Raw genomic sequence first — 21,518 nt, forward strand, 5'->3', positions numbered from 1 at the left:
GTATTAGAGGTTTCTTAACCATTGTTCTAATTGGGCATGTAAATTTCTGTTTTTTAATGTGTACTGATTTATTTCTTATCATAAAAGTGTATTTGTCAACACATAACGTACAGCTATCATGGTCACCTGGTGGCACTGAAGGAATCTGACCTACACTGAGTCCTGCCAATTCCATTATTTTCCCTCTGTTGCTCCATTATCTTTGAAGTTGCACTTCCTTTAGTTCTCACCTGAGCAACTAACTAATCTCCCTGTTGATCTGCCCCAGTTACCCATTTATCCTCTCTTTGTGGCTTTCCGCATTCTTCCCTGACTCCCTCTCTTGCTTGCTCCTCCCTTCTTTCTTCCACAAGTGTTTCTAAGGACTAACTATGCCAAGGAGTAAATAAAGTCGCATGCAAAACAATCTCACAGGCTGCAAGGAGCTTGAATTCTAACAGAGGGAGATAGGTCAAACACTCAAGCAAAACAAGAAAAATATCAGATGTGACAAATACTGTACAGAGAATTAAAATGGGATAATGTGTGTGTTAGAGGGTGATTGTCATAAGGAAATGTGGGCAAGTTACTATTGTAAAGTCACTATATCGCCTGTTTTAATTAATGAGTAACTTGTGGAAGATACTTCAACATTGTATGTCTGTCTTATCCCTTATCATGCTTTCACACATAGTTTTATCATTTATTAATGGCTGGTAATGCTGTCATTCCTCTTATATTTTATATTTATTAGATGACATTCCACTTCAAGAAAGAACTTTGCCTTCTCTCCCATTTGCTTATTTACTCATTCATTCATGGTTCCTTTATCAGTGTGGACTCATAGATTCTTGTTTTATTCAATGAATAATGTTACTATCATTTTGTTTGCTGATCAGATTGCCCCAGGCTGGGCCAAAGGACCCCTTTCAAGCAGGCCCCTATGTTTTGAAAGTTCTTATCATTCTCTGAGTTCTTCTTTGCTTCATGGCACGATAGGATGTTTCACTCTTATCTTCTATTTTCCTGCCTTTTTCCATTTCTCTTCTTCTTTACTTCCTATATTCTTGAGTTAGGTAGATTCAGGAGATTATTTCCATATTCCATGCAAAAGGTGATAAGAACCTGAATTAGAATAGAGTGTAGGTAAGAAGATTATAGTGGACAGGAAGCGCATGAGAAGAATTTAGGAGTAAATATCGGTTGGGTTTGGCTGATGACATGAAGGGGTTGAGAGAATAACTTTTCAAGTTCATGACTAGACCTTTGGTGTCAATCTCACATCTGACACAGAAATGGTAATGACGCTAATAGAATTTAGACATAGATAAACTGTACTGAGGACTGGAGAGTGAGAAGAAATGTGGAGAGTTCTGTTTTGAATGTGTTGAATGTGGTGTCTCACAGGCATTCTGAACAGGAATGCGACGTTCAGTTGGGAGGTTGAATATAGAGTCATCACGTGAGAGTCCTCAGAATCTGGGATTAGTTAATCTGGTGACCTTCACTGTCACCATCAGGAAGACAATGAAAGGATATTGGGTCAAGGGTAGAATTAAGAGATGGAGAGGTCCACACAAGAGGTAGAAAAGAAAAGATCACAGTGTAAGGAGAGCAGGAAGTAGTGTCAGTGTTACCAAGACAGTTGAGAGGTTAAAGAGAGAAAATCCATGGTTGTTTTAGTCAGCTTTTTCACTGTTGTGACTAAAAGGGTCTGACTAGCACAATTATAGAGGAGGAAAGGCTTATTTGAGGACTCGAGGTTTCAGAATCTTAGTCCGTATAAGGCCGGCTCCATTCCTTGGGGTTCAAGGTGAGGCTGAACATCATGGTGGCAGAGTGTGCGGAGGGAAGCAGCTCACATTGTGGTGATTAGGCAGCAGAGAGAAAGAGTCTCCACTCTCCAGAAACAAAGTATATACCCCAGACCAATGCCCCAATTCCCACTTCCTCCAGCCACCCTCTGTGGAGTAATATATCCCCATTGGTGCAAAATACAAAACCCTCAAATGATTGGTGGTTCTAGGAGACTAAATGATTGGTGGCTTCAAGGGGTGTGACATGCTGATTGATGCACTGATTGGATAGGTGCTCAATAAAAGAAGAAGAAGCTTCTGCAATAAATGAGTCAGCAGCTACAAGCTTGCCTGTGCTTACCTGGCTCCAGGTGTCTGTGTGGTTACTGACACTGCACCCTTCACCCCCCACTACATGAGCCCCAGTGGTATACCATAACCTCAACTAATCCCATCAGAGATTAATTCATGGATTGGGTTAGGACTTTTATACACCAATTATTTCTCCTCCGAACCTTCCTGCATTGTCTCACATGTGAGCTTTTGGGGGACTCCTCACATCTTAACCATAACAATGGTCGTTCATCCTACATGCAGTGCATTGTTCTAGTAGTTAAATAAGGTCCATTGGTCTTGCATACATCAAGGTCGTTGCTTGCTTTAAGAGGAGAAAATCTTACAGAATGTTGGGATTGAAGCCATGAACAAAGGTTGAGCAATGATTGGGAAGTAAGAACCAGTGACTGTAGGTTCAGGGTGGTTTACAATGTCTATACTGTCTACTTCTGGGTTCTTCCTCACTTCTTGATGCCCTTGTATATTTAATTTTCACTCCTGAAATGCCTACCTCTTTCTTCTTTCTCTATCTTAGATAAACTTGAGGCCATAGACCATAAAATTTTTAAAAATCACTGCACATTGAAGATCTGGCTGAGTAACTTATATAGAGCAGGATCCCAGTATCTCCTATATGGATGGAGGAGTGGATGGATGGATGGATGGATGGATGGATACAGAATGAGACCTATGTCTGGGAGCATAAGGTAGAACTGGTTTATTTGGAGGAGACCAGCTTGGGGTCTGACTAGATAAGAAAACATGAAATCTGGACAAAGGTAGTCAGGTACTAGAGTCAAGAAAGGGTAACAGAGAGGGAAAGCTGTCATTCAGTGAAATCAGTTCCATTATAGGGCTTTCAGAAATGAGGACAACCTTACCAAAGATGACACGGTTGCAGATGACGAGCTAATCTGAATTGAGTTTATACTGGTGACGTGAAGATATCAGGAATCAAAGTTTACTCTTAATTTAAATAACCACAAAATAGTAACAGTAAAAACAACATATTATAATCAGGGAGCATAAAGGAAGGGTGGTATGTGGAAGTTTGAGGAAATAAGTGGAGACAGGTAGAGCTTCGGTGTTTGCCGGGATGGACTTCCTGAGAATTAAAGGCTGTGGAATCGGCCACGTCAGTACCAGGAGCATGAGTCAGTCTCGGGAGAGACAGCCCGACACTGAATCCGGCCGACGGCTGCTGTGCAAACCAGATCTGCTCTCCCCAGTTCACAGTGAGGACTGCAAACTCTCTGCTCGTGCCAACAGCGCTTCCTGCCTCCCTGTAGCTGCGTTGTCAAGGGAGCCGGGTGGTAATCAGAAGAGCGCTCACTGGGTGGCCATGTCATGGCTGGTGTTCCTGAAGCTCTCTACGTGGCAGGGACCATGCCAGGCACTTTACAGGAATCATCTTATTTTAACTTCCTAACAACTCCTGCCAATGGTGTTACCAATACCGTTAGAACTCTGGAGACCAAAGCCTGTAACCTATCCACCCAAATGTCACAGTGGCAAGGATGAGGCAGAGGTAGGACTTAAACTCCTGTCTAATTCCTAACCACCAAGTTCCCCTGGAGGTGAATGAGTGACGGCAGTTAAGTCAAGGTCAAATTTGAATCTGATTCAAGTTTCAGTAGCATCTGGCTGTAAGATGATGGTGACTGGGTCAGATTTACCCTAGGACTTGGTTTCAGCAGCCTGCTCTTTTTCTTTTATTCTTCTGGGCATCGAAACCTTCTCTTCCCCTCCTCAGTTGATACCTTAGGTTCGCTTCTCAGTGGCTTTGGAGCCATTCTCTCCTTTCTGGGTGACTTTGCAAATGTCAGTATTTTGTATTGGCTTTGGGAAATGCCCTTCCTGTTGGGGACGCTTCCCAGCATCATCTTTTTCTTTGGGGGGGTGCCGGGGATCAAACCCAGGGCCTTGTGCTTACAAGGCAAGCACTCTACTGACTGAGCTATCTCCCCAGCCCCCCAGCATCATCTCCTATGATGAAATGTGTCCCATGTACCTGGCAACTCCAAGGAGGACACCTTGGGATGGTATCTCGTGGGGAGATTTGTTCTTATGTAGCGCCTACCCTAGTAGCCACCACCTTGGCTTTCTCCATGTCAGAGAGTGACCAAATCTAAGCAGTCACCAGCTGGGGCCTTGAAGAGGTAAACAGGAAGGGTTGAATATAAGGGGAGATGGAGACAGAAAAGTGAAATAAGACTGTCTTTGAGCTGGTACTTCTGAAAAACCATTTCTTGGTAAGCAACGCAGTTAGTCAGCAGATTTAAAATATTACAGTTCTTACATCTATAATGTGCTATTACATACATTCTAATACCCTGTGATTTTTCCTTTTTCTTATTTCTTCCTTTTCTTTTCTCCACAGGATGTGAAGGGCTGGCAAAACTCGACTTGACTGTGAATTTCATTGGAGAGCTGAGCAGTGTCAAAACCCTGCAGTACAATGTCCACCTGAAGGAGCTGTTCCTCATGGGCAACCCGTGTGCTGACTTCGATGGCTACAGGCCATTCGTGGTGGCCACTCTTCAACAACTAAAGGTTAAGTCATAGTGTAAGAGGCACAGAGAAATGAAAATGAGCAACTCCAGTGATTCCTGATGTATTCACAGCATTGTCAGGGAAAGTGTTGCTGCCAAGGATGGAACATTCCAGAGAGACAAAATGAATTCTTTGACTTCTAAAATTTTCACATTGTTTCAGTAGCTTTCATACATGTTTAGACTTAATCGAAGTATTTCTTGTTAAGTTCAAATCATGATTGCAAAGCACATTCATCACCACTACTAATAATTCATCTCACTACCAGTAGGTTAGTGTTCCAAAGGTAGCTACAGCTATATACTCTTGTATTATGTACTTGAACTACTATGTTTTTATAATTACTTTTTTTGTTATTGACTTTTTTCTGGTGGGGGTTCTGGGGATTGAACTCAGGGCACTCGACCACTGAGCCACATCCCCAGTCCTATTTTGTATTTTATTTAGAGACAGGGTCTCACTGAGTTGCTTAGTGTCTTGATTTTGCTGAGTCTGGCTTTGAACTCACAATCCTCCTGCCTCAGTCTCCGGAGCCCCTGGGATTACTGGCGTATGCCATCACGACCAGCCTGCTGTTGCTTGGGTTGCTGAGCTCCGCACCCAAGTCTCTGGGTCAGGTCTGACACCAGGCACCCTATTTGCATTTTTACTCTCGGGTCATGCTGCCGCTGCTGGTCCAGAGGCCTCATTCCATAACGACTGCCCTATATGTTCATCCAGGAAAACATGCAGAACGCCTTCTTCTGTCCCGTGCCCTCACACCAAGGCAGTGTGGACACTTCTGGCACTAGCCGTGTGGCATTTCCCCACCCTTGGAGCTAGCGTCAGCTCTGCAGCAGTGGACACCAGCTGGGTGTCCAGGTAGATCCTGGATCATTTCCCACAGAGTGAGGGCTTAGGCTAGACTCCCAGACTGCCCCCCTCAGTTTAGGTGTCAGGCACAGGCCAGGTGTTTTTATCTGTGCTTCTGACAGACCAGCTGTAAGTCAGGCTTTCTTGAGTTTGCTGTTTGCTTGAGCAGCTCACAGAGAAATACTTTGTTTACCAAGTTAGTAGAAAGGACATTACAAAGGGCACTGATGAAGAGATCACAGAGTGAGGTGTGTGGGAAGGGCGCGCCTCCCTCCAGGATCCTCCCCATGTTCAGTGACCCGAAAGCCCCCAGCACGCTGTTGTTTGAATGGAGACTTCATCACACAGCACAATGGCTAATGGACTGGGTGGGGAAAACCAGAAAGGCCTGTTTAGTGTCTTCAGCTTTTCTTCCTCAAGGGTAAGGTGTGGGAACCCTCTGGAATGAGGAGTCTTATGACCTACTCTCAGAAAACGTTAGTCAGAGAGCTTCTTTATAGCCAGGTAAAGGCAGGGGACCAGCCTTGGAAGGGAGTTCCAAACAGGAACCAGGGTTGATGACCAAAAATTATACGTTATATCATAATGTTAATATAGTCCCATCATATCCCTAGATTTAATAATTTTGCAACCTAGGAAAAATATCATTTTAAGAGGAAGTATACAACTGAGAATATTAAAGCAGTAGTGTTAATTTCATGTACTTCCAGGAGTCCCTAGCCTCCTTGTGATCCCATGCTGCTGAAAAGAGGGTGCATGGTTGGGTCAGCTTTGTGGTCAGCATCTTCTCACTTCAGAGAGCATTTGTTCCTTAGACTTCTGTGTTTTCTCTGTCGAGAGATTGCTGACTGCTAAGTTAGTGGGACACATTCCTTCTCATGTAACATTTCTTAGGGTAAAAGAATGAGTAATTTAGGCGATTGAATCTAGAATCAAATGCAACCAAGACTGATCATCATTGTACAGTGGCTTCCCAGAAAATGAATGAGGGTCCGCATATCACAGGAGTGGAGCCTGTCCTCTAACTCCTGGACCACTTCTTCGGAAGGACTAAGGAGCTGGAAGACTGTATGGCAGCCACAGGTGACCCTGTGCCAGTGCTGCTGTGTTAGGCTGGCTGTGTGAGACTGTCATCCAGGTGCTGGAAATGGGACCGGGGTAGTGGCAGGTGTCATGTGCACAGCATCTCTGATCCTCGCAACCCATGTAGGAAACAGTGCAGTGCATTCAGAGAGAGAAGTCAGGGCTCAGGGAACTGACGCTCTTTGTTTGCACTGACACATCTGGTAAGTGGGCCAGGTGGAATTTGAACTTGCCTGTGTCTTGTCACTTGCTGCTTCTTTCTGCATGAATTCTCGACCTCTGGATCAAAGCTTTCATTTTAGAAAGACTGCACTCAATCAGTAGCTATAATAGACAGTAGCCATAAGAGCTTCCTGCTGAAAAATGATATTCATAAATGTGTTTACTTGTATTTGAAAATAGGTTGATAAACTTTAGAATCCTAATTGCCATTTCATTGGGACCTTGCAATCTGATTGAGAGGAATTATGTTAATAGATATATTATTTTCCTGGGACTACTCTAACAAAATGCCACAAGCTGGGTAGCTTAAACACCAGAAATTTACTGTCTCATAGCTCTATAGGCCAGCTGTTCAAGGTCAAGGTGGGACAGAGCAGGCTCCATGAGGACTGGGGATCTGTTTCCTGAATTCTTCCTAGTTTCTGAAGATTCGCTGCCAGTCTTTGGCCTTATCTGTCTTGTCAGGTGTGTTACCTTGATCTCCACCTTTGTCTTCACAGTGTCCTCTTGGGTCCCTGTATTTTCACATGGCAGGCTTTTTGTAGATCCAGGCAAGTTGCATTAGGGTCCACACTGCTCCAGTGTGATTGATTAGTCTTCATGAATTATACCTACATGCACTTTACTTCCAAGTAAAGTCCAAAGGTTAGAACTTCACCCAATTCTAACCATAATGACTGGGTAGTGACTGATCTTAGACAGTCACATGAAGAGGTGGGAGGAGAGTCAGCTCCTTCCAAGTGTTCCTTCCCCAGTGTCTGAGCCACTCTGGGTGGGAAGTAGGCACCACAGCCTCGTGGAAAAGAGGTGTGTGAGCAGAAACAGGTCTGCCTCCTCTCCCACTGCTACAAACTGCATCCTCTTTCAACTCGTGTATGGCTGGATAATAATTCTTAGATGGAGGACTTCTCTGAGGACTCAAGGAAGGCTTAATTCTTCTCTTCTTGGCTGCAGCAGTGCACAATCATTATCAGTAAGTGGGGACGCTACCTCTGTGGTGCAGGGATCTTGAGTGAAGAAGCATCAAGAAATACTAAAATGCTCAACTTAAGACTTAATCTCTGTTCATCAGGACTTCTAAAGTCAAAAGTGACTTTGACTCGAAGGAAACTTGGGCCAATTTTAAAGATGACCTAACCAGTCATCAAGCAAATTGAGGTCCCTGGAGTAGGTGTTGGGGCACAGTCCCAAATCTGACATCAGTTCAATATGAGGTCCTTTGTTTCCTGTCTGTAAGGTGTCGGGGAGTCATTTGTCATCATTCTTTAGAAGCAGTCAGATTATTTAAGTCAACAGTTACTTAAACCAAATATAAAGGTAAACTATCAAATAAATACATAAATAAATATATTCAAGATATGGGTAAGAGAATGTCACCTTTCTTCCCAATGGTCATCAAAATCCCAGTTGAAAGAAATTAAATTTTTCTAGAATTTTCCAAATAGTTATAAAATTATACACTTACATATAATACATATTTGTGCTATTTATGTATGTTATTTGCATAATATAATACAAATATGTTAATACTTAAATTTTATGTCTATTATAGGGATTTATTACATTTATATGAGTAATAAAGTTTATTTATTTTGAATTTTTCAAATAATTATATCCTAACCCTAGTTTAAACTAGGTTAATTTAAGTTTATGGATCACAATTATCACCTTGAGGAATAGGATTTATGGGAGGTACTGAGGAGCAAAATTGACCAAATTATATTTATATCATGTGCATGTAAAACTATATAACAACGAATCCCCCAATTATGTATAATTATAATTATAAAAAATAACAATGCAAAAAAGGAACAGGTTTTATTAAATTTGAGTTTAGACTTGTGGCCTCATCCTACATTGAAGGGTGCTAGAAGAAGCCTGTTGTTCTAATGGGGTATTGTCAATTCACGACTTTCCTCAAGTTCTCCATTATGAAACTCTGCTGTAGAAGTGCAGTTTAGAGCCAAAGATTAGAGGAAAACCAGAAAAAATTATACTTTTTACATTAAAGATAGTGAAAATTGTGTAACTGCTTATGTTTTCTATTTTGCTTGGCTGCTGGGTGACTTAGAACCTAATCTCCAGCCCATCTGTAGCAAACACATGTGTTCTTATTTTAAATTATTTTTTACAAATCTGCATATTACAATTTGATTTATAATTAACTTGTCCCAGTAGTTTCTTTATTTTATATTTTACTACATTTTCTGTTTTTTTTTTCCTTTTCCCTTTGAATTTCTTTTGTAATGAATTATCCCAAACTTAGTAGCTTAAAACAGTACAGATTTATCTTACAGTTCTGGAGGTCAGAAGTCTGAAATGACTTTACTGGGCTAAATTTAAGGTGTTGACAAGGCTCTCTCTTTGGAGGTTCAAAAATTCCTTTCTTTGCCTTTTCCATCATCTCAAAGGTCCCTACATTTCTGAGCCTGTGGCCTCTTCCTGAGTTCTCAGAGCCAGCAATGTATCAAGTCCACATCTCTCTCAACTCTGACCCTGACACTCCTGCCTTCTTTTACTTACAAGGACTTGACATCCTCATAAAGATCAGCCTTGTCATCTGAAATCCTTAACTCACTCATGTCTGCAGTCCTTGCCATGTGTGCTGACCTTCACTGAGATGGGAACATGGACTTTTGGGGGAACTGTCATCTGCCTAGCACATCTCTCCCTACCTTACTTCTTTTGTAGGATGAAGTAGATAAATAAATAGGTGTCTTTAAACTGGTAGCTTTGTCTTTTCAGGTTTTAGTTGGTGTCTTATTTTAATATTTTAATTTGCAAGATTATAAAATACCAGATTTAAACATAGACTATAGCAATTAGTATACTCTGTGTCTCATTGTCAAGGGTGGAACATGGGCTCATTTGTATTGAGCTTGAATTTATGAAGATTCAAGGCCCTGCTGTGGAGAGCATTTTGGAAGGGTCCTTGTTTTAGTGTGGAGCTACGATTGGCTTCAGCATTCAAATCTTTAATGTAGTGAGTAGTTATAAATTAACATCAATATTTGGAGAGTTTGGCATTAATTCCCAGTTTTGACAGAAGGCCTATTTATTATTATTTCCAGTAAAGGTGCTTTATATATTGTTAATTGTATGAACTAAACATTGATTTGGACCAGTGTTTCTGATATTTTATATTAATTATTTTGTATTAATTCTCTATCATTATGGTACACTTACTATTTCTAAGTTAAAAATATTCCATTCAAAATCAACTTGAGATTCATTTACACTGCTACTTTTGAATAATTGTGCTGTTTTTGTTGTTGCTGTTTTTTGTTTTTAATTGAAGTGGTTGGATGGTAAACAAATAGAGCGTTCAGAAAGGATCCAGGCATTGCAAAACTATCCAGTAGTTGAGCAGCAAATCAGAGAGCAGGAAAAAGCTTACTGTCTCAGAAGAGCCAAAGAAAAAGAGGAAGCTCAGAGGAAGCTTGAGGAACAACAGGAAAATGAAGACAGGAAGAAGCGGAGTCACCCAGACTTTCTTGGCCATAGGTATAAGGACATCCACACTACTCCGTACGTCAATCACAAGTTTGCTTTCCAGTTAAGTCTTATTAGGAGAGCCAACTGTGTCCTCTTCCCAAGGGGTTCACAGTACCACTTATATAGGGTTAATTTGAAGATAAAGTATGATATAAATTTTGGAGGGGAAAATGTAACATCGCATAGTTCATGATAGTTCTAGGAGACCTTTTTCCCTTAGAGAAAAATGCTTCTTCTAAACTAGCAACTTTAATTTGCATCTAAAATTATCCTCAGAGAAATCTGTATAAAAGATATACAGGAATGATGAATTAACAGGTGTACTTTGATTTATAAAGTAGGAATATTTTAGAAAAGTTAAATGCAAATCACATGATTATAAAGTGAATAATTCTGATTGCATCATAAAACATTCTGTTTTGTGAATTATATAATGAATACACTTTTAATGTGATTAATAACCCTCTAATTGGTCTTTTCTATGAATCTGATTTTTTCATGCTATTTAAGTGAATTGCAACTGTACTCAGTTGATTGGTTTCCATACAGTGAAAGCTTTAAATATTTAGATAACAGAATCTCTTAAAATTGGGAAAATATGATTATATTTCAGAGATAGACAAATGTCTTAAAAGTAATTAAATAGGCATCTATAATTCCACTACCCAGATTCAATAAATGACAATTGTTTGTATGTTTGCTTTACATAGTTTTTAATTAATGTTTTCATTCATTCTAATTTGTTGTACATGACAGTAGAATGCATTTAAGAATAATAAAATGTCATTAAGAGAGTTAGATGTGTGCTGAGAACTTCTGCATCCAGCACTTTCCTTCAGGTGTCTGCCATCTGAAGTTGGTATATGTTTGATACACGTTGAGCCCATCTTTTTCTGGATGGCTTTAAACATGATTGTGCCTCTTTAAACAAGAGCAGTTTGTGTATGAGTGTGTGCATGTTTGGTTTGAATGACATCTTTCTGCAGCTTTGCTTTTCATTCAACATGTTTTTGAGATCTCTGCAGATGAAGACAGGTAAAGTGAAATCATTCATCCTAATTATAGAATAACAAACATTCCATTGGGTGAATAAATTGTAATTTATTACAGAGTAATATTCAAAATATTTAGCAGGCAGTGATTCTCTGGCCGGAGCGGATGAGAATGCACACCGGCTGTGACAGGCTCTGCTAGTGAGCGCCAGCCCAGCAGCCCTGAGCAGCCACCCAACCCCTCTGTGCGGGACCACGTGCCTTGTTTGCCCTGTTCCGTTTTCTCAGTGTTGCGCGCATTTCCTTATGAAGATATCAAAGGTTCTCTGGGACACTGAATAGGGACACTGCTACAAATAAGTTGTGACATCTTTTCAATATGTATTGTCAAATTGCTTTCCAAACTTAAGCTCATCTATCAACAATATAGGAGAGCTCTCATAATATGGGATTTTAAAATGTGGCTAATCAAGTTTGTTATTAAATAGCACCTAATTTTTTTAACCTAATTGGCATTTCTATAATTAGAAATGAGTTTGAATTATCTTCTCATATGTTTGTTATCTATTCAGATTTCCTCCATCCTTGCCCTCTGCTTATATTAAATAAATTGCAAACTTTCTTTAAACCAATTTATAGTTATTTTATGTTCTGGATACAAATTCTTTACACATATCTTCTCCCAGTCTATCACTTGTCCTAATTATAAATGGTTCTATTTTGTAGATTTAAAAAATATTAATGTAGTTAAATTTATTTTTGCCTCATTTTTAATGGGAGTCTCCCTAAGCCCAGGGCCATCTCTGTCTGCCTGGAATGAGCCTTTGTTGATACTGTAGGGTAGGGGGCTCACTGCTCCCTGGACAGGCCTTTGGTCCCTCACCACTTAATTCAGCTGCTCTTCTTTCCCCACTGATGAGACATGTCATCCTCACCAGGTTGTTCCATACATGTGTTCATGGGTCCCTTTCTGGTGTCCCTTGACTGCTGCATGGAAGCATCTCCTCCACTTGATTTCAATTTCTATAAATATATAGTGAATCTTGGTATTTTATAGGAGATACTCTCATTTTTCAAAATGATCTTGGCTAATCTTTGTTCTTTACCCTTCAGCATGACTTTTAGCATCCACTAATTTAAGCATCCCAAAAATCCCTTGTGGAACTTTAACTGAAATTGCCTTAATTTAATTAGGGCAAAGTTGACATCTTCATGGTATTGATTCTTTTCTTGCTGAATTTAGGAATTGTTCTTTGTTTATTTAGATCTTCTACTGATTCCTCACCAAGGTTTTAAATTTTCCATATAAAGGTATTACATCACCTTTCATTAGATTTATTCCTAAGAATCTTGTAGAATAGAATAAAAAACATATAATCAGTTTTTGTTGATGTATAAAGAGTCAAATGGTTTCTGGATACTGATATTGTATTAAGCAGTCTTGTTGACTTTCTTAAAAGATGCAGAAGTTTAGAGAGTAACCTTTTTTCTATGATAAAAAGAAGTAACTACATAGTTTGTAAATAGCAACTTTAAAAAAGTTTTCCAATCCTTCTGCCTTCACTTTGTTATCTTTTTATGGTATTCAGGAAGAACTCCAATATGGGATGAATAGCAGCAGTAAGAAGGGGTGTCAGTATCTCATTCCCAACTTTATAAAGAATGATTTCTATTCCCCATCATCAAGTAAAATGTTTGCTTTGTAGTTTGGTAAAGTTAAGTTTTCTTTATGCAGTACTGGGGTTTGATACCAGGGCCTCCCACACAAGCCTTCTAGCACTGAGCCACATCCACAGTCCACTCTTGTATTTTATTTAATTTTTGAGACAGGGTCTCACTAAGTTATCAGGGCTGTCCTTGAGCCTGCTGTCTTTTTGTCTCCACCCACAGAATAACTGGCATGAAGAGCTTTAATCTTCACATACATTGAATTTTTACAGAACGTTTTTCTTGCATCTACTGAGATAACCATTTTTTCCTGATAAAATGTGTTGAATCACATTAATAGATTTTCAAATATCAAATTATCCCTGAATTTCTAGAATAAACACACTTTGTCCATGATATGTTTATTAATGCATTTCTACATTAATTTTGTTAATACCTTATTAATGCATTTGAGCCTGTGTTCAAAAGTGAGTTTGGGCCTTTTCTCACTTTATTTTTTCCTGGTTGCTTTGCTTTAAGATTATAATAGGAACATAAATTTATTGAGGATCACTTGCAAATCTTGGCTTATAGAGACTCACACAAATTGAAATTCATCCTATCCTTGTATTTTAGGAGAAGCTTGCGGCTGGGCTCCTTGCAGGTGCTGACCTGCTTCCCCTGCAAGCCTGACTGGTCCTTCACCACCTTCGCCCCATCCAGCCCATAGGAACAAAGCCTGAGTGTTCTGGAGGGGCCTCCCTGGACTAGTGTGTCTTTGGCTAGTTGGGGAGGAGCAGCAAGGTGCTCCTCTTCCCAGCATAGAGATACTACGGCTTAAGCATAAAATGGGGAGGTGCACCTTTCACCTCTCATCTCACTGAAGCCTGCTTCCCGCCTGGAGAAGGGAAAAGGTGGGAGCCACAGGATCAGGAAGGAGGGCCTTAGTGGAAACACAGTGTGAGCATTTCTCAGGCCAAGGAGCTGTGACTATCCCATAGGCCAAGGATACATGGTGGAAGGAGCCAGGCTAGAACTGTCTTAAAGGGATGCTGCCCAAGGGGGTGACAGCAGTAGGAAACTGAGAGGTGAATTGCCAGTGGCAGAGGCGAAGGAGTTGTCACAGGAGTTGTCACAGGACCAGGAAGTCTATTGACTGTCTTTGACAGGAAACAATGCTTGGAGGACTCTCCTAGTTTCTCCAAGAACAGCAAAGCTGCTCACAAGGAAGAGCAGTGTCAGGCACTGCCCCAGAGAGGGCAGCAACAGAGAGGTTACAATAGCAGTGGCCTCAGGGAAGAGGCTTGCCGACTTCTCCCATTCATCCTACTAAGCCCCAAACCCTGAAGGCAGGGGACCCCAAAGACCCCAGTGAGATAGGACACGGAGTAAGGAATAGATGGGCAGTGAGGGGTGGAGTAGCCAGGACCAGGTGGAGGATGGGGGTACTAGGAGGGATGTAATCTGAAGCTTTACTTAAACTGTCTACCTTTGGATATCCAAGTGAGATGCCTTTTAACTGACATGAGACTCTCCTTGAAGTTGCAGATAGGACTATGGGATCTGGGAAAAATTGAGAAACTTCTGAGAGCAGGTTTGGAGGCCGTGGTCGAAGGGGATTTTTTCCTTTCAACCCAGATATGCTCAGTCTACTCTATCAGTCAGCTACACACATTATGTGCATTTTGCCTTTGGAGATTTATGTTGCTTAGCTTACGCTTCTGATAGCTTTTCTTAAGTACAGTTATTTTTCTAGTTTTTTTTCCTACTATTATTTTAGTTTGCAAAAGGTGAAAATAAACCAAGTAGTTACTCTCCCGGAAATAGTCACTTAAGTGAGTTTCCAATTATTTCAGTAACAAATTAACTAGACTATCATAGATCCCCTTCACAGATTGTTTTCAATACCATAAAGAATTACAGCTATATAGAAAGCATCTGTTTTCAGTGATTTGTATTATTTTACTTATTATGATATTTTGTTGTATTTTATAATATATAAAGAATCTAAGCATAATTTTATTCTATATTCTGTTTATACTATTTAAATTTCATGTTCCAATGTTTTTGGACAATCCCTTGAAAAAACATCTTAGTTCATCTTAGATTAACTAAGTAAGTTTTTTGTGTTATTTCATTTCAGTAAAATGAACAACAAAATCAATATTTACTAGTACTTACTTTTTGAAATATTTGGTACTAAAAGCTTCAGGTAAATATCAGTTTCTAATAGAGTGTATATTCCAGGAAGAGGTGAGAGACCATACCCAGTGTTCATTGTGGGAATGATGTCACTTTCCCTCCACTAGAATAGACTCATCTGCTGACAGCAGTGTCCTGCTCTGTCTTTACTGGGACTCTGTTTCTAATGCCTGGCACTCAGGAGATCCCCAACAAATATTTCTTGAGCTTGTATTGAATGAATGCTGAATATTTCATGTAATACCCACTCAATGATGTATAGAGACAGCATTTCATTCTCGGACAGTTCATGAAACAGGAATAAAAGAGAGAACAGAGAACCATTACCATATTAAAGTTATGAAATCAGAAGTTAACCCTGAAGAATAAAGCCAGCAGAGGTCACACCACAGAAAATCTCATGTGACCCTCAAGAAAATTTTGGAGGTAGAGGATCATTAAGGGACCTGGAGGTCAAGTGAGCAAGCACTTGGAACAGTGTGGAAGGGTGCCATTGATGACCTGGGCTCAGGGGTCTCCGCGTTTGCCTGTCTCTGAACCCAAGGATACCTGGGTCTCACTACAGTTACTGCAGACACTGATGGGAGATAGAAAGCTGTACTGTTGAACAAGGCCACCCAGGTAGCACATCAGTCAGGACCATGAAGTGCTGTGGAAGTTATGTCTTCACCTTGGCTCAGAGTCTCTGAGACATACTGTCAGTCAAAGGCAAGATGCTGATGAGAAAAAATATGTGTATAAGATATTTAAAGGGGCAGCATTAGGGGTGAAACTCATGGGTCCATTTTTGGTCTTACATGCTTCGTGTTTATTTGACTTTCCTAGCCGATCTTCTTCAGAGAGCGTAGGCCATGTCCAGGCACCAGAAATACAAGAGGAACACAACAAAGAGAAGTTAAATGAAAGTGAAGATGACCTGGAATTCTGGAATAAACCTTCCTTGTTTACTCCAGAATCTAGGTTGGAAACTCTTAGACACGTGGAAAAACAACGAAAAGACCAAGAAAAATTAAGGTATTCATTTATTTCCCTATCACTGAGAGTAGGGCAACACTCCTATGTTATATTTTCACAGTTACACATTATTTTACCCATCAGGTGTTAAGCCTTTGTTAGCTATTGTACATAGATTTTGCTTTTCCTAAACACAGCTTTTCATTGAATTTTATTGGCTTACATTCATTAATATCTAAATACCTTCTTTAGAACGTCATGAATTATGGAATTTCAGGTCAGGTTTTGTTTGTATGTCTTTAGCTTTTGAAACTCTCTACATATATCTATTAAGTATGACCTATGCTAGAAATACTAGTCATCATGGCACAAAGAAAAAGGTTATTTTGTGAGATGAATGAACTCGTTTGAGTTTGTTCTACTAGTTTTCAAAATGAGGAATTAAAATTAGGTCATTAGGTATTTAATTTTTATGATGTAATCTTTCTTGGATATTTAACAGTGTGATTTAACTTTCAATGTGATTTGTCAGAAGTTAAGGTGCTTAAGCTATTATTTTCAGCATACTTTTTTCAAAGATAGGCCCTACCTATGTCATTCCATTTCATGTGATTGCTTAAGTCTAATATGTAAAATATATCACTTATGGGAATACTTGTAATGCATAAGCTTGAGAATATGATCAATTAGTTCTGAAATCTAGTAATCTACATGGCAATGAGATGAATTAGATAAAATATATCCCCCTGTGATTATCAACTAAAAGCAACTAGAAGAACTTAGAAACCTGTACTGCTTTCATAAAAAGTTTTTCATAAGTAAGAAACATAGGAAGCTATAATGATAGAGAATCATATTTTGTATAAATCACTTATTTGTAAAACATGGTGTTTTTTACATGGAGAGGTCACCCATTTCTCTGGGAAGAGCACTGAAATAATATCAGAAAATGTTGGGAACTGGTCCCTTGTTCTCTGTGTGATGTTGGCAGGAACCTTACTTCTCATTTGTTAAGCAGAGCTTATTCTACCTGCTTTACCACCACTGTGTGTTAAGAAAATAAGATGAGTCAATAAATATGAATGTCCTTTGCAGACTTAAGAGTCACTTGAAATGGAATTTGTATGTGTTTATAGAATGCATGCATGTGGTATTTCTAACATATATACCCTAACACACACACGCACGCATGTGCATGCTTGTTTATATGTGCATGTGTGTGTGTGGGGGGGGGTAATTATACAGTATTGAGTTAAAATCAGCAGATTTTTTTTTTCTCTGACATCTAACAGAGCCAGGCTGAGCTAGATGAGGGATGGTCTCTCTGCTTAAGTGTCCTATAGTCTGCCCAATCCATGGGCCCGTGGGACATGGGCCTCTTTGGTTGTTTGGTCATTTGTACCAGCTGGGAGAAAGCAGGGACCAGGCCAGCCTTTCATCCCAATTCAGCTCTTGTCCACAGTGTGTCGGGTGAAGCCAGATATTTCTGGATACCCTTTAATTGTCCTGAGTCATTGAAATAGTAGCTTAATTAGATCTGGAGGCTCAGTTTAAGATGCAGAAGAATGTGAGTGAATTTTTAAATAAAGTTGGCTGAAGCAGAATCTCTATTAAAAGGACAATAGAAATTCAAGGCAAACAATTACCTCCAGTTCCATCATCTCTACAAATTTGTTCATTTCATCTTCTAGATCTTGTCCACATGTGCCTATTTAAGTTTTTAAAAATATTTTCAGTAATGTTTTAAATAAAAATTATGGACTAAATTTGACTTCATGTATTCCATAAATGTTCTCCTTTCTGCTCCTTTTCTTTTCCTCCTATCCTGCAGTTAACAGACTTGGGTCAATGCCACCACGCATTTTTCTCCTTCTATAATTGTGTAAGTTTTCAAGCAAATGTAGGACTTGAGGTCTTAAAAAAACAGTAGACTTATATTTTATGTATTTGTTCTCACTAAATACATCATCAACACTTTCTGGGTTGCTATGTAAAGATAAAAAACATTTTTAATTGCTGTAAGATATTTCATAGTGTGAATGTACCATAGTGGACCCAATCATTCCTCCACGGATAGTGATCCACAACAGTCCTGGGTTTTGCCACTCCAAATAAATGCTGTGAGAAATATCTTTTTACATAGATCCTATGTACTGGTAATTTTTATGTCTGTAGAATAGATTCTACTTGGTGTTTTAAAAATTATACTTTTAACTGAAGCAGAAGCTCTACACACAAATGGAGAATTGACAGTTATCTGGGTAAATCATGCATAAAATAGACTCATTTAAATATTCATGGGCATTTCATCAAAAAGTGTCTTCTTCCCCTATTCAAATTATCTGGCAAATTGTCTTGGTCACATTTTTGCTTTACAGATTTAGATATAACCATAAAAAAAAATCTGGCTTGATTTTTAGTTTCCAGCATAGAATTAAAGGAATTGACTTCATAAGTGAATTGTTGGTGTATTTACATATATCAGATTGATTTTTCTTAAGCTGTTTCACAAAAACATATTAATTGCTTTTATGTTCTCTTTGTTTATTTTCCCCTCCCCATGCCCCTATTCCCATCTACCCCCTATCTTAAGTGAAAAAAAGAAGAAAGTGAAACCAGCGCGGACTTTGATCACCGAAGATGGAAAGGTCCTGAATGTCAACGAGCCCAAGTACGTAAGGGCAGAGTGTACCCTAGGGAGGCGACACCAGTGGGTGGTGACCATCATGGGTTCAGTGACAGCTTTGCTCTGCCGAGAATAAATTGACCACTCTTAATGAGTTTGATGAGTCTAATAATAATGTCATTTTGTGTCTATTTCAAAGCCAAACATCCATTATGTTTTTAAGTACATAATTTTCTTGACATCCAGAAAATGACCTTGCCATGTGGCATCCTAGTTATTTATGTATCCCATGAAACCTTGAACTACATACAATTGTATGCTTGAAAATTGCCACCATGTTGTTACTGTGTTTATGAATTTTTAAATTCTGCCATGAAGAGGCTGGCTGAGAATACTGATAATCTCCTTCACCTCCGTGCTGTACTCTGGAACACTCCCACAAAGCATTAGAAAGCTGGGGACAGGAACCGGAATGAATACCTCAGTGAAGTTCACCACAGAGGGAAAACACTCAAGCCGGGAATCCTCAAGTCTAATCACATCCGGCCTACTCTATCTGGAAGGTGCAAATGAGAAGGCAGGCTGAAAGGTGGAGAGCAGCAGCCTGTGGACCAGCCTCACAACACAGCTGAAAGGTGGAGAGCAGCAAACCTGTGGACCAGCCTCACAACACAGCTGAAAGGTGGAGAGCAGCAGCCTGTGGACCAGCCTCACAACACAGCTGAAAGGTGGAGAGCAGCAGCCTGTGGACCAGCCTCACTTGCTTCCTCTCGGTAGTCCAAGCCTGTTTGCACCCACCACCTACTTTGCCGTTATTACCTGGAGGAAGGCACTGTGTGGAGTCACTCCCAGCCGTCGCTCCTTCTCACGGCAATCCTGGACAGGAGGCAGGGCTTCTTTTTTACTGCTCCTGAACCTGAGCTCAAGATGTGAAGTGGCTCGCCTGAGTTCTCGTAGCTGCTGGGTGGCGAGTCTGCGTGTCCTGCTCACCCAGTTCCAGTGACTGCCAGGCCGCATCTCCACCTCTTCATCCCGCGGTCAGGAGGGCGGGGTGGACTCTCTGCCAGGCACTGCATGCTGTGCAGTGACAGAAGCTGCCTTGGTGGAGCTGAAAAGTCCACGAGAGGACTCTCTCTTCAGCCTGCAGCAGGGCATGAGGGGGACCCAGAGCTCTGTGAACCCTGGTTAGATCACCTCTCTTCTCACCCTGGCCACCCTTCCTGCCCCTGAAACCAGTTCACTTAGGAATAATCTCTGAAGGACTGATGACCACCTCCGGCTGCTACTGCCTGCTTTCCCTTGGTCGCCCTCCTCCTCCCAGACGTTGACATCACTATGTTGATGTAAAATAACAAACATGACTCAGACAGAGTCCTGCTTTCCATCCCACTACCACCCTCCACCCTGTTGTGCTTGGTCTCCCACCCTTCTGCCTCCCAGTAGGGAGCATCCCCCCAGTGGCTGACCTTGGGTTTGTCCTGGATCCTTCTCTTGTCAGGGAACCTCATAAGCTCTTCCTTCAGGGAACCCGGAGTCCAGCTGCTTCTCTTTACCTCATCACTACCACCCTAGAAGAAGCCAAGGCTCCCTCTTGCTTAGACGGTTCCAGAAGCTTCAGTAGTCAGCACGGTTCTGTTCAGGCTCCCACAATCTGTTCTTCTCAGTTGAGTAATGCGGGCAGGCAGGAAAGGGCAACCAGTCCCTTGCTTATGGAAAAGTCCTGGAAAGTGCCATATGACACTTTCCCTAACTGGCGTCAATCACATGAGCACACCTAGGTACAAGGGGGCTGGAAGGTATAGTCTTCATTCTTTAAGCCACTTTCCTGGATAAATCAGGGGTTCTGCTGCAGGAATAAAGGGGGAGCAGAGAGGGAGGATGAGTTGCGACCTCTCTGAAATTGACTTTCAGGGATAGTCTTTTAAGGGAGAGTTTTCAAGTTGGCTGACTGGGGAATTGAGGAATAAGTAAGCACTGTGGAGGGGACAGGACATGAAATGTCTCTGAGATGAGACAAAGAATGCACAGGTCTTCGAGACACGAGAAGTCCTGGACGGCTGGATCTTTGGCAGCAAGGAGAGTGCCCGCCCCAGCAGACCACTGCTGGAAGCCACATCTGCAGTTAACTTTGCTTTTTCCAAACAATTTAGCTTCCATTCCATAATAGTGTCAGATTACATACATTACGGTATGATAAGTGAGGTGCTTCAAAGAAAATTGCCCAAGGAGTTGTGGATAGTGTGTTAACCGCATGGAAGCTCTACTTAGGACTCAGTCTAGGTGCTGTTAAAAGACCTAAGCCTTGAAATCCTACCTGTGTTTCTTCATCTATAAAATAGAGCAACAAATCACTGGCAGCAAAGGAAAGGCCAGTCACGAAAGAAGAAAAAGAGTGACAAGGAATAAGAAGGAAGAGAGAACCCTTTGAAACCGGAGGAATAGAATGTTGGATAAAGGACTTGCAAATCTCCCACTTAAGTCTTCCTAAGTAATTCCAATGCTGTAGATTGCTTCTAACAAACGCAGATGAAATGGGAAAGAAAACTTTAGCCACCAGATGTCTCCGTCTCTGCACCAAAGCTAATTTTTTGTATGTCATTTACCTTAAGAGTCTCACATGTAAACAAATGTAAAATAAGTGATTTATTGACATGTTGTAGGTTTCTGTGAAACTTAAAAATAAATATGGCTATTTTATTGTCCAGCTACCAAAGTAGGTTTGTCATTGGAGAGTTTTATATAATCATTATCAAATTTACTTTTAATTCTCTGGTGGGGTTA

At 40.5% G+C, this 21,518-nt stretch overlaps 1 protein-coding gene across 2 annotated transcripts in view; it reads left to right on the forward strand.

Moving 5' to 3' along the window:
- Window positions 1-21,518, forward strand: part of Dnaaf11 (dynein axonemal assembly factor 11) — a 93,404-nt gene that overhangs the window by 20,772 nt on the left and 51,114 nt on the right. Inside the window, exons 4-7 of one of the 2 annotated variants that reach the window (XM_047522936.1) lie at window positions 4,492-4,664; window positions 10,120-10,349; window positions 15,983-16,171; window positions 18,705-18,782. In XM_047522936.1, coding sequence (XP_047378892.1) covers window positions 4,492-4,664; window positions 10,120-10,349; window positions 15,983-16,171; window positions 18,705-18,782 — 670 coding nt within the window. The remainder of the gene's footprint in view (window positions 1-4,491; window positions 4,665-10,119; window positions 10,350-15,982; window positions 16,172-18,704; window positions 18,783-21,518) is intronic. The other variant, XM_047522946.1, reaches the window with a different exon arrangement.

This window comes from Sciurus carolinensis, chromosome 1 (genome assembly GCF_902686445.1).
Source record: "Sciurus carolinensis chromosome 1, mSciCar1.2, whole genome shotgun sequence".
Lineage (NCBI taxonomy): Eukaryota > Metazoa > Chordata > Mammalia > Rodentia > Sciuridae > Sciurus > Sciurus carolinensis.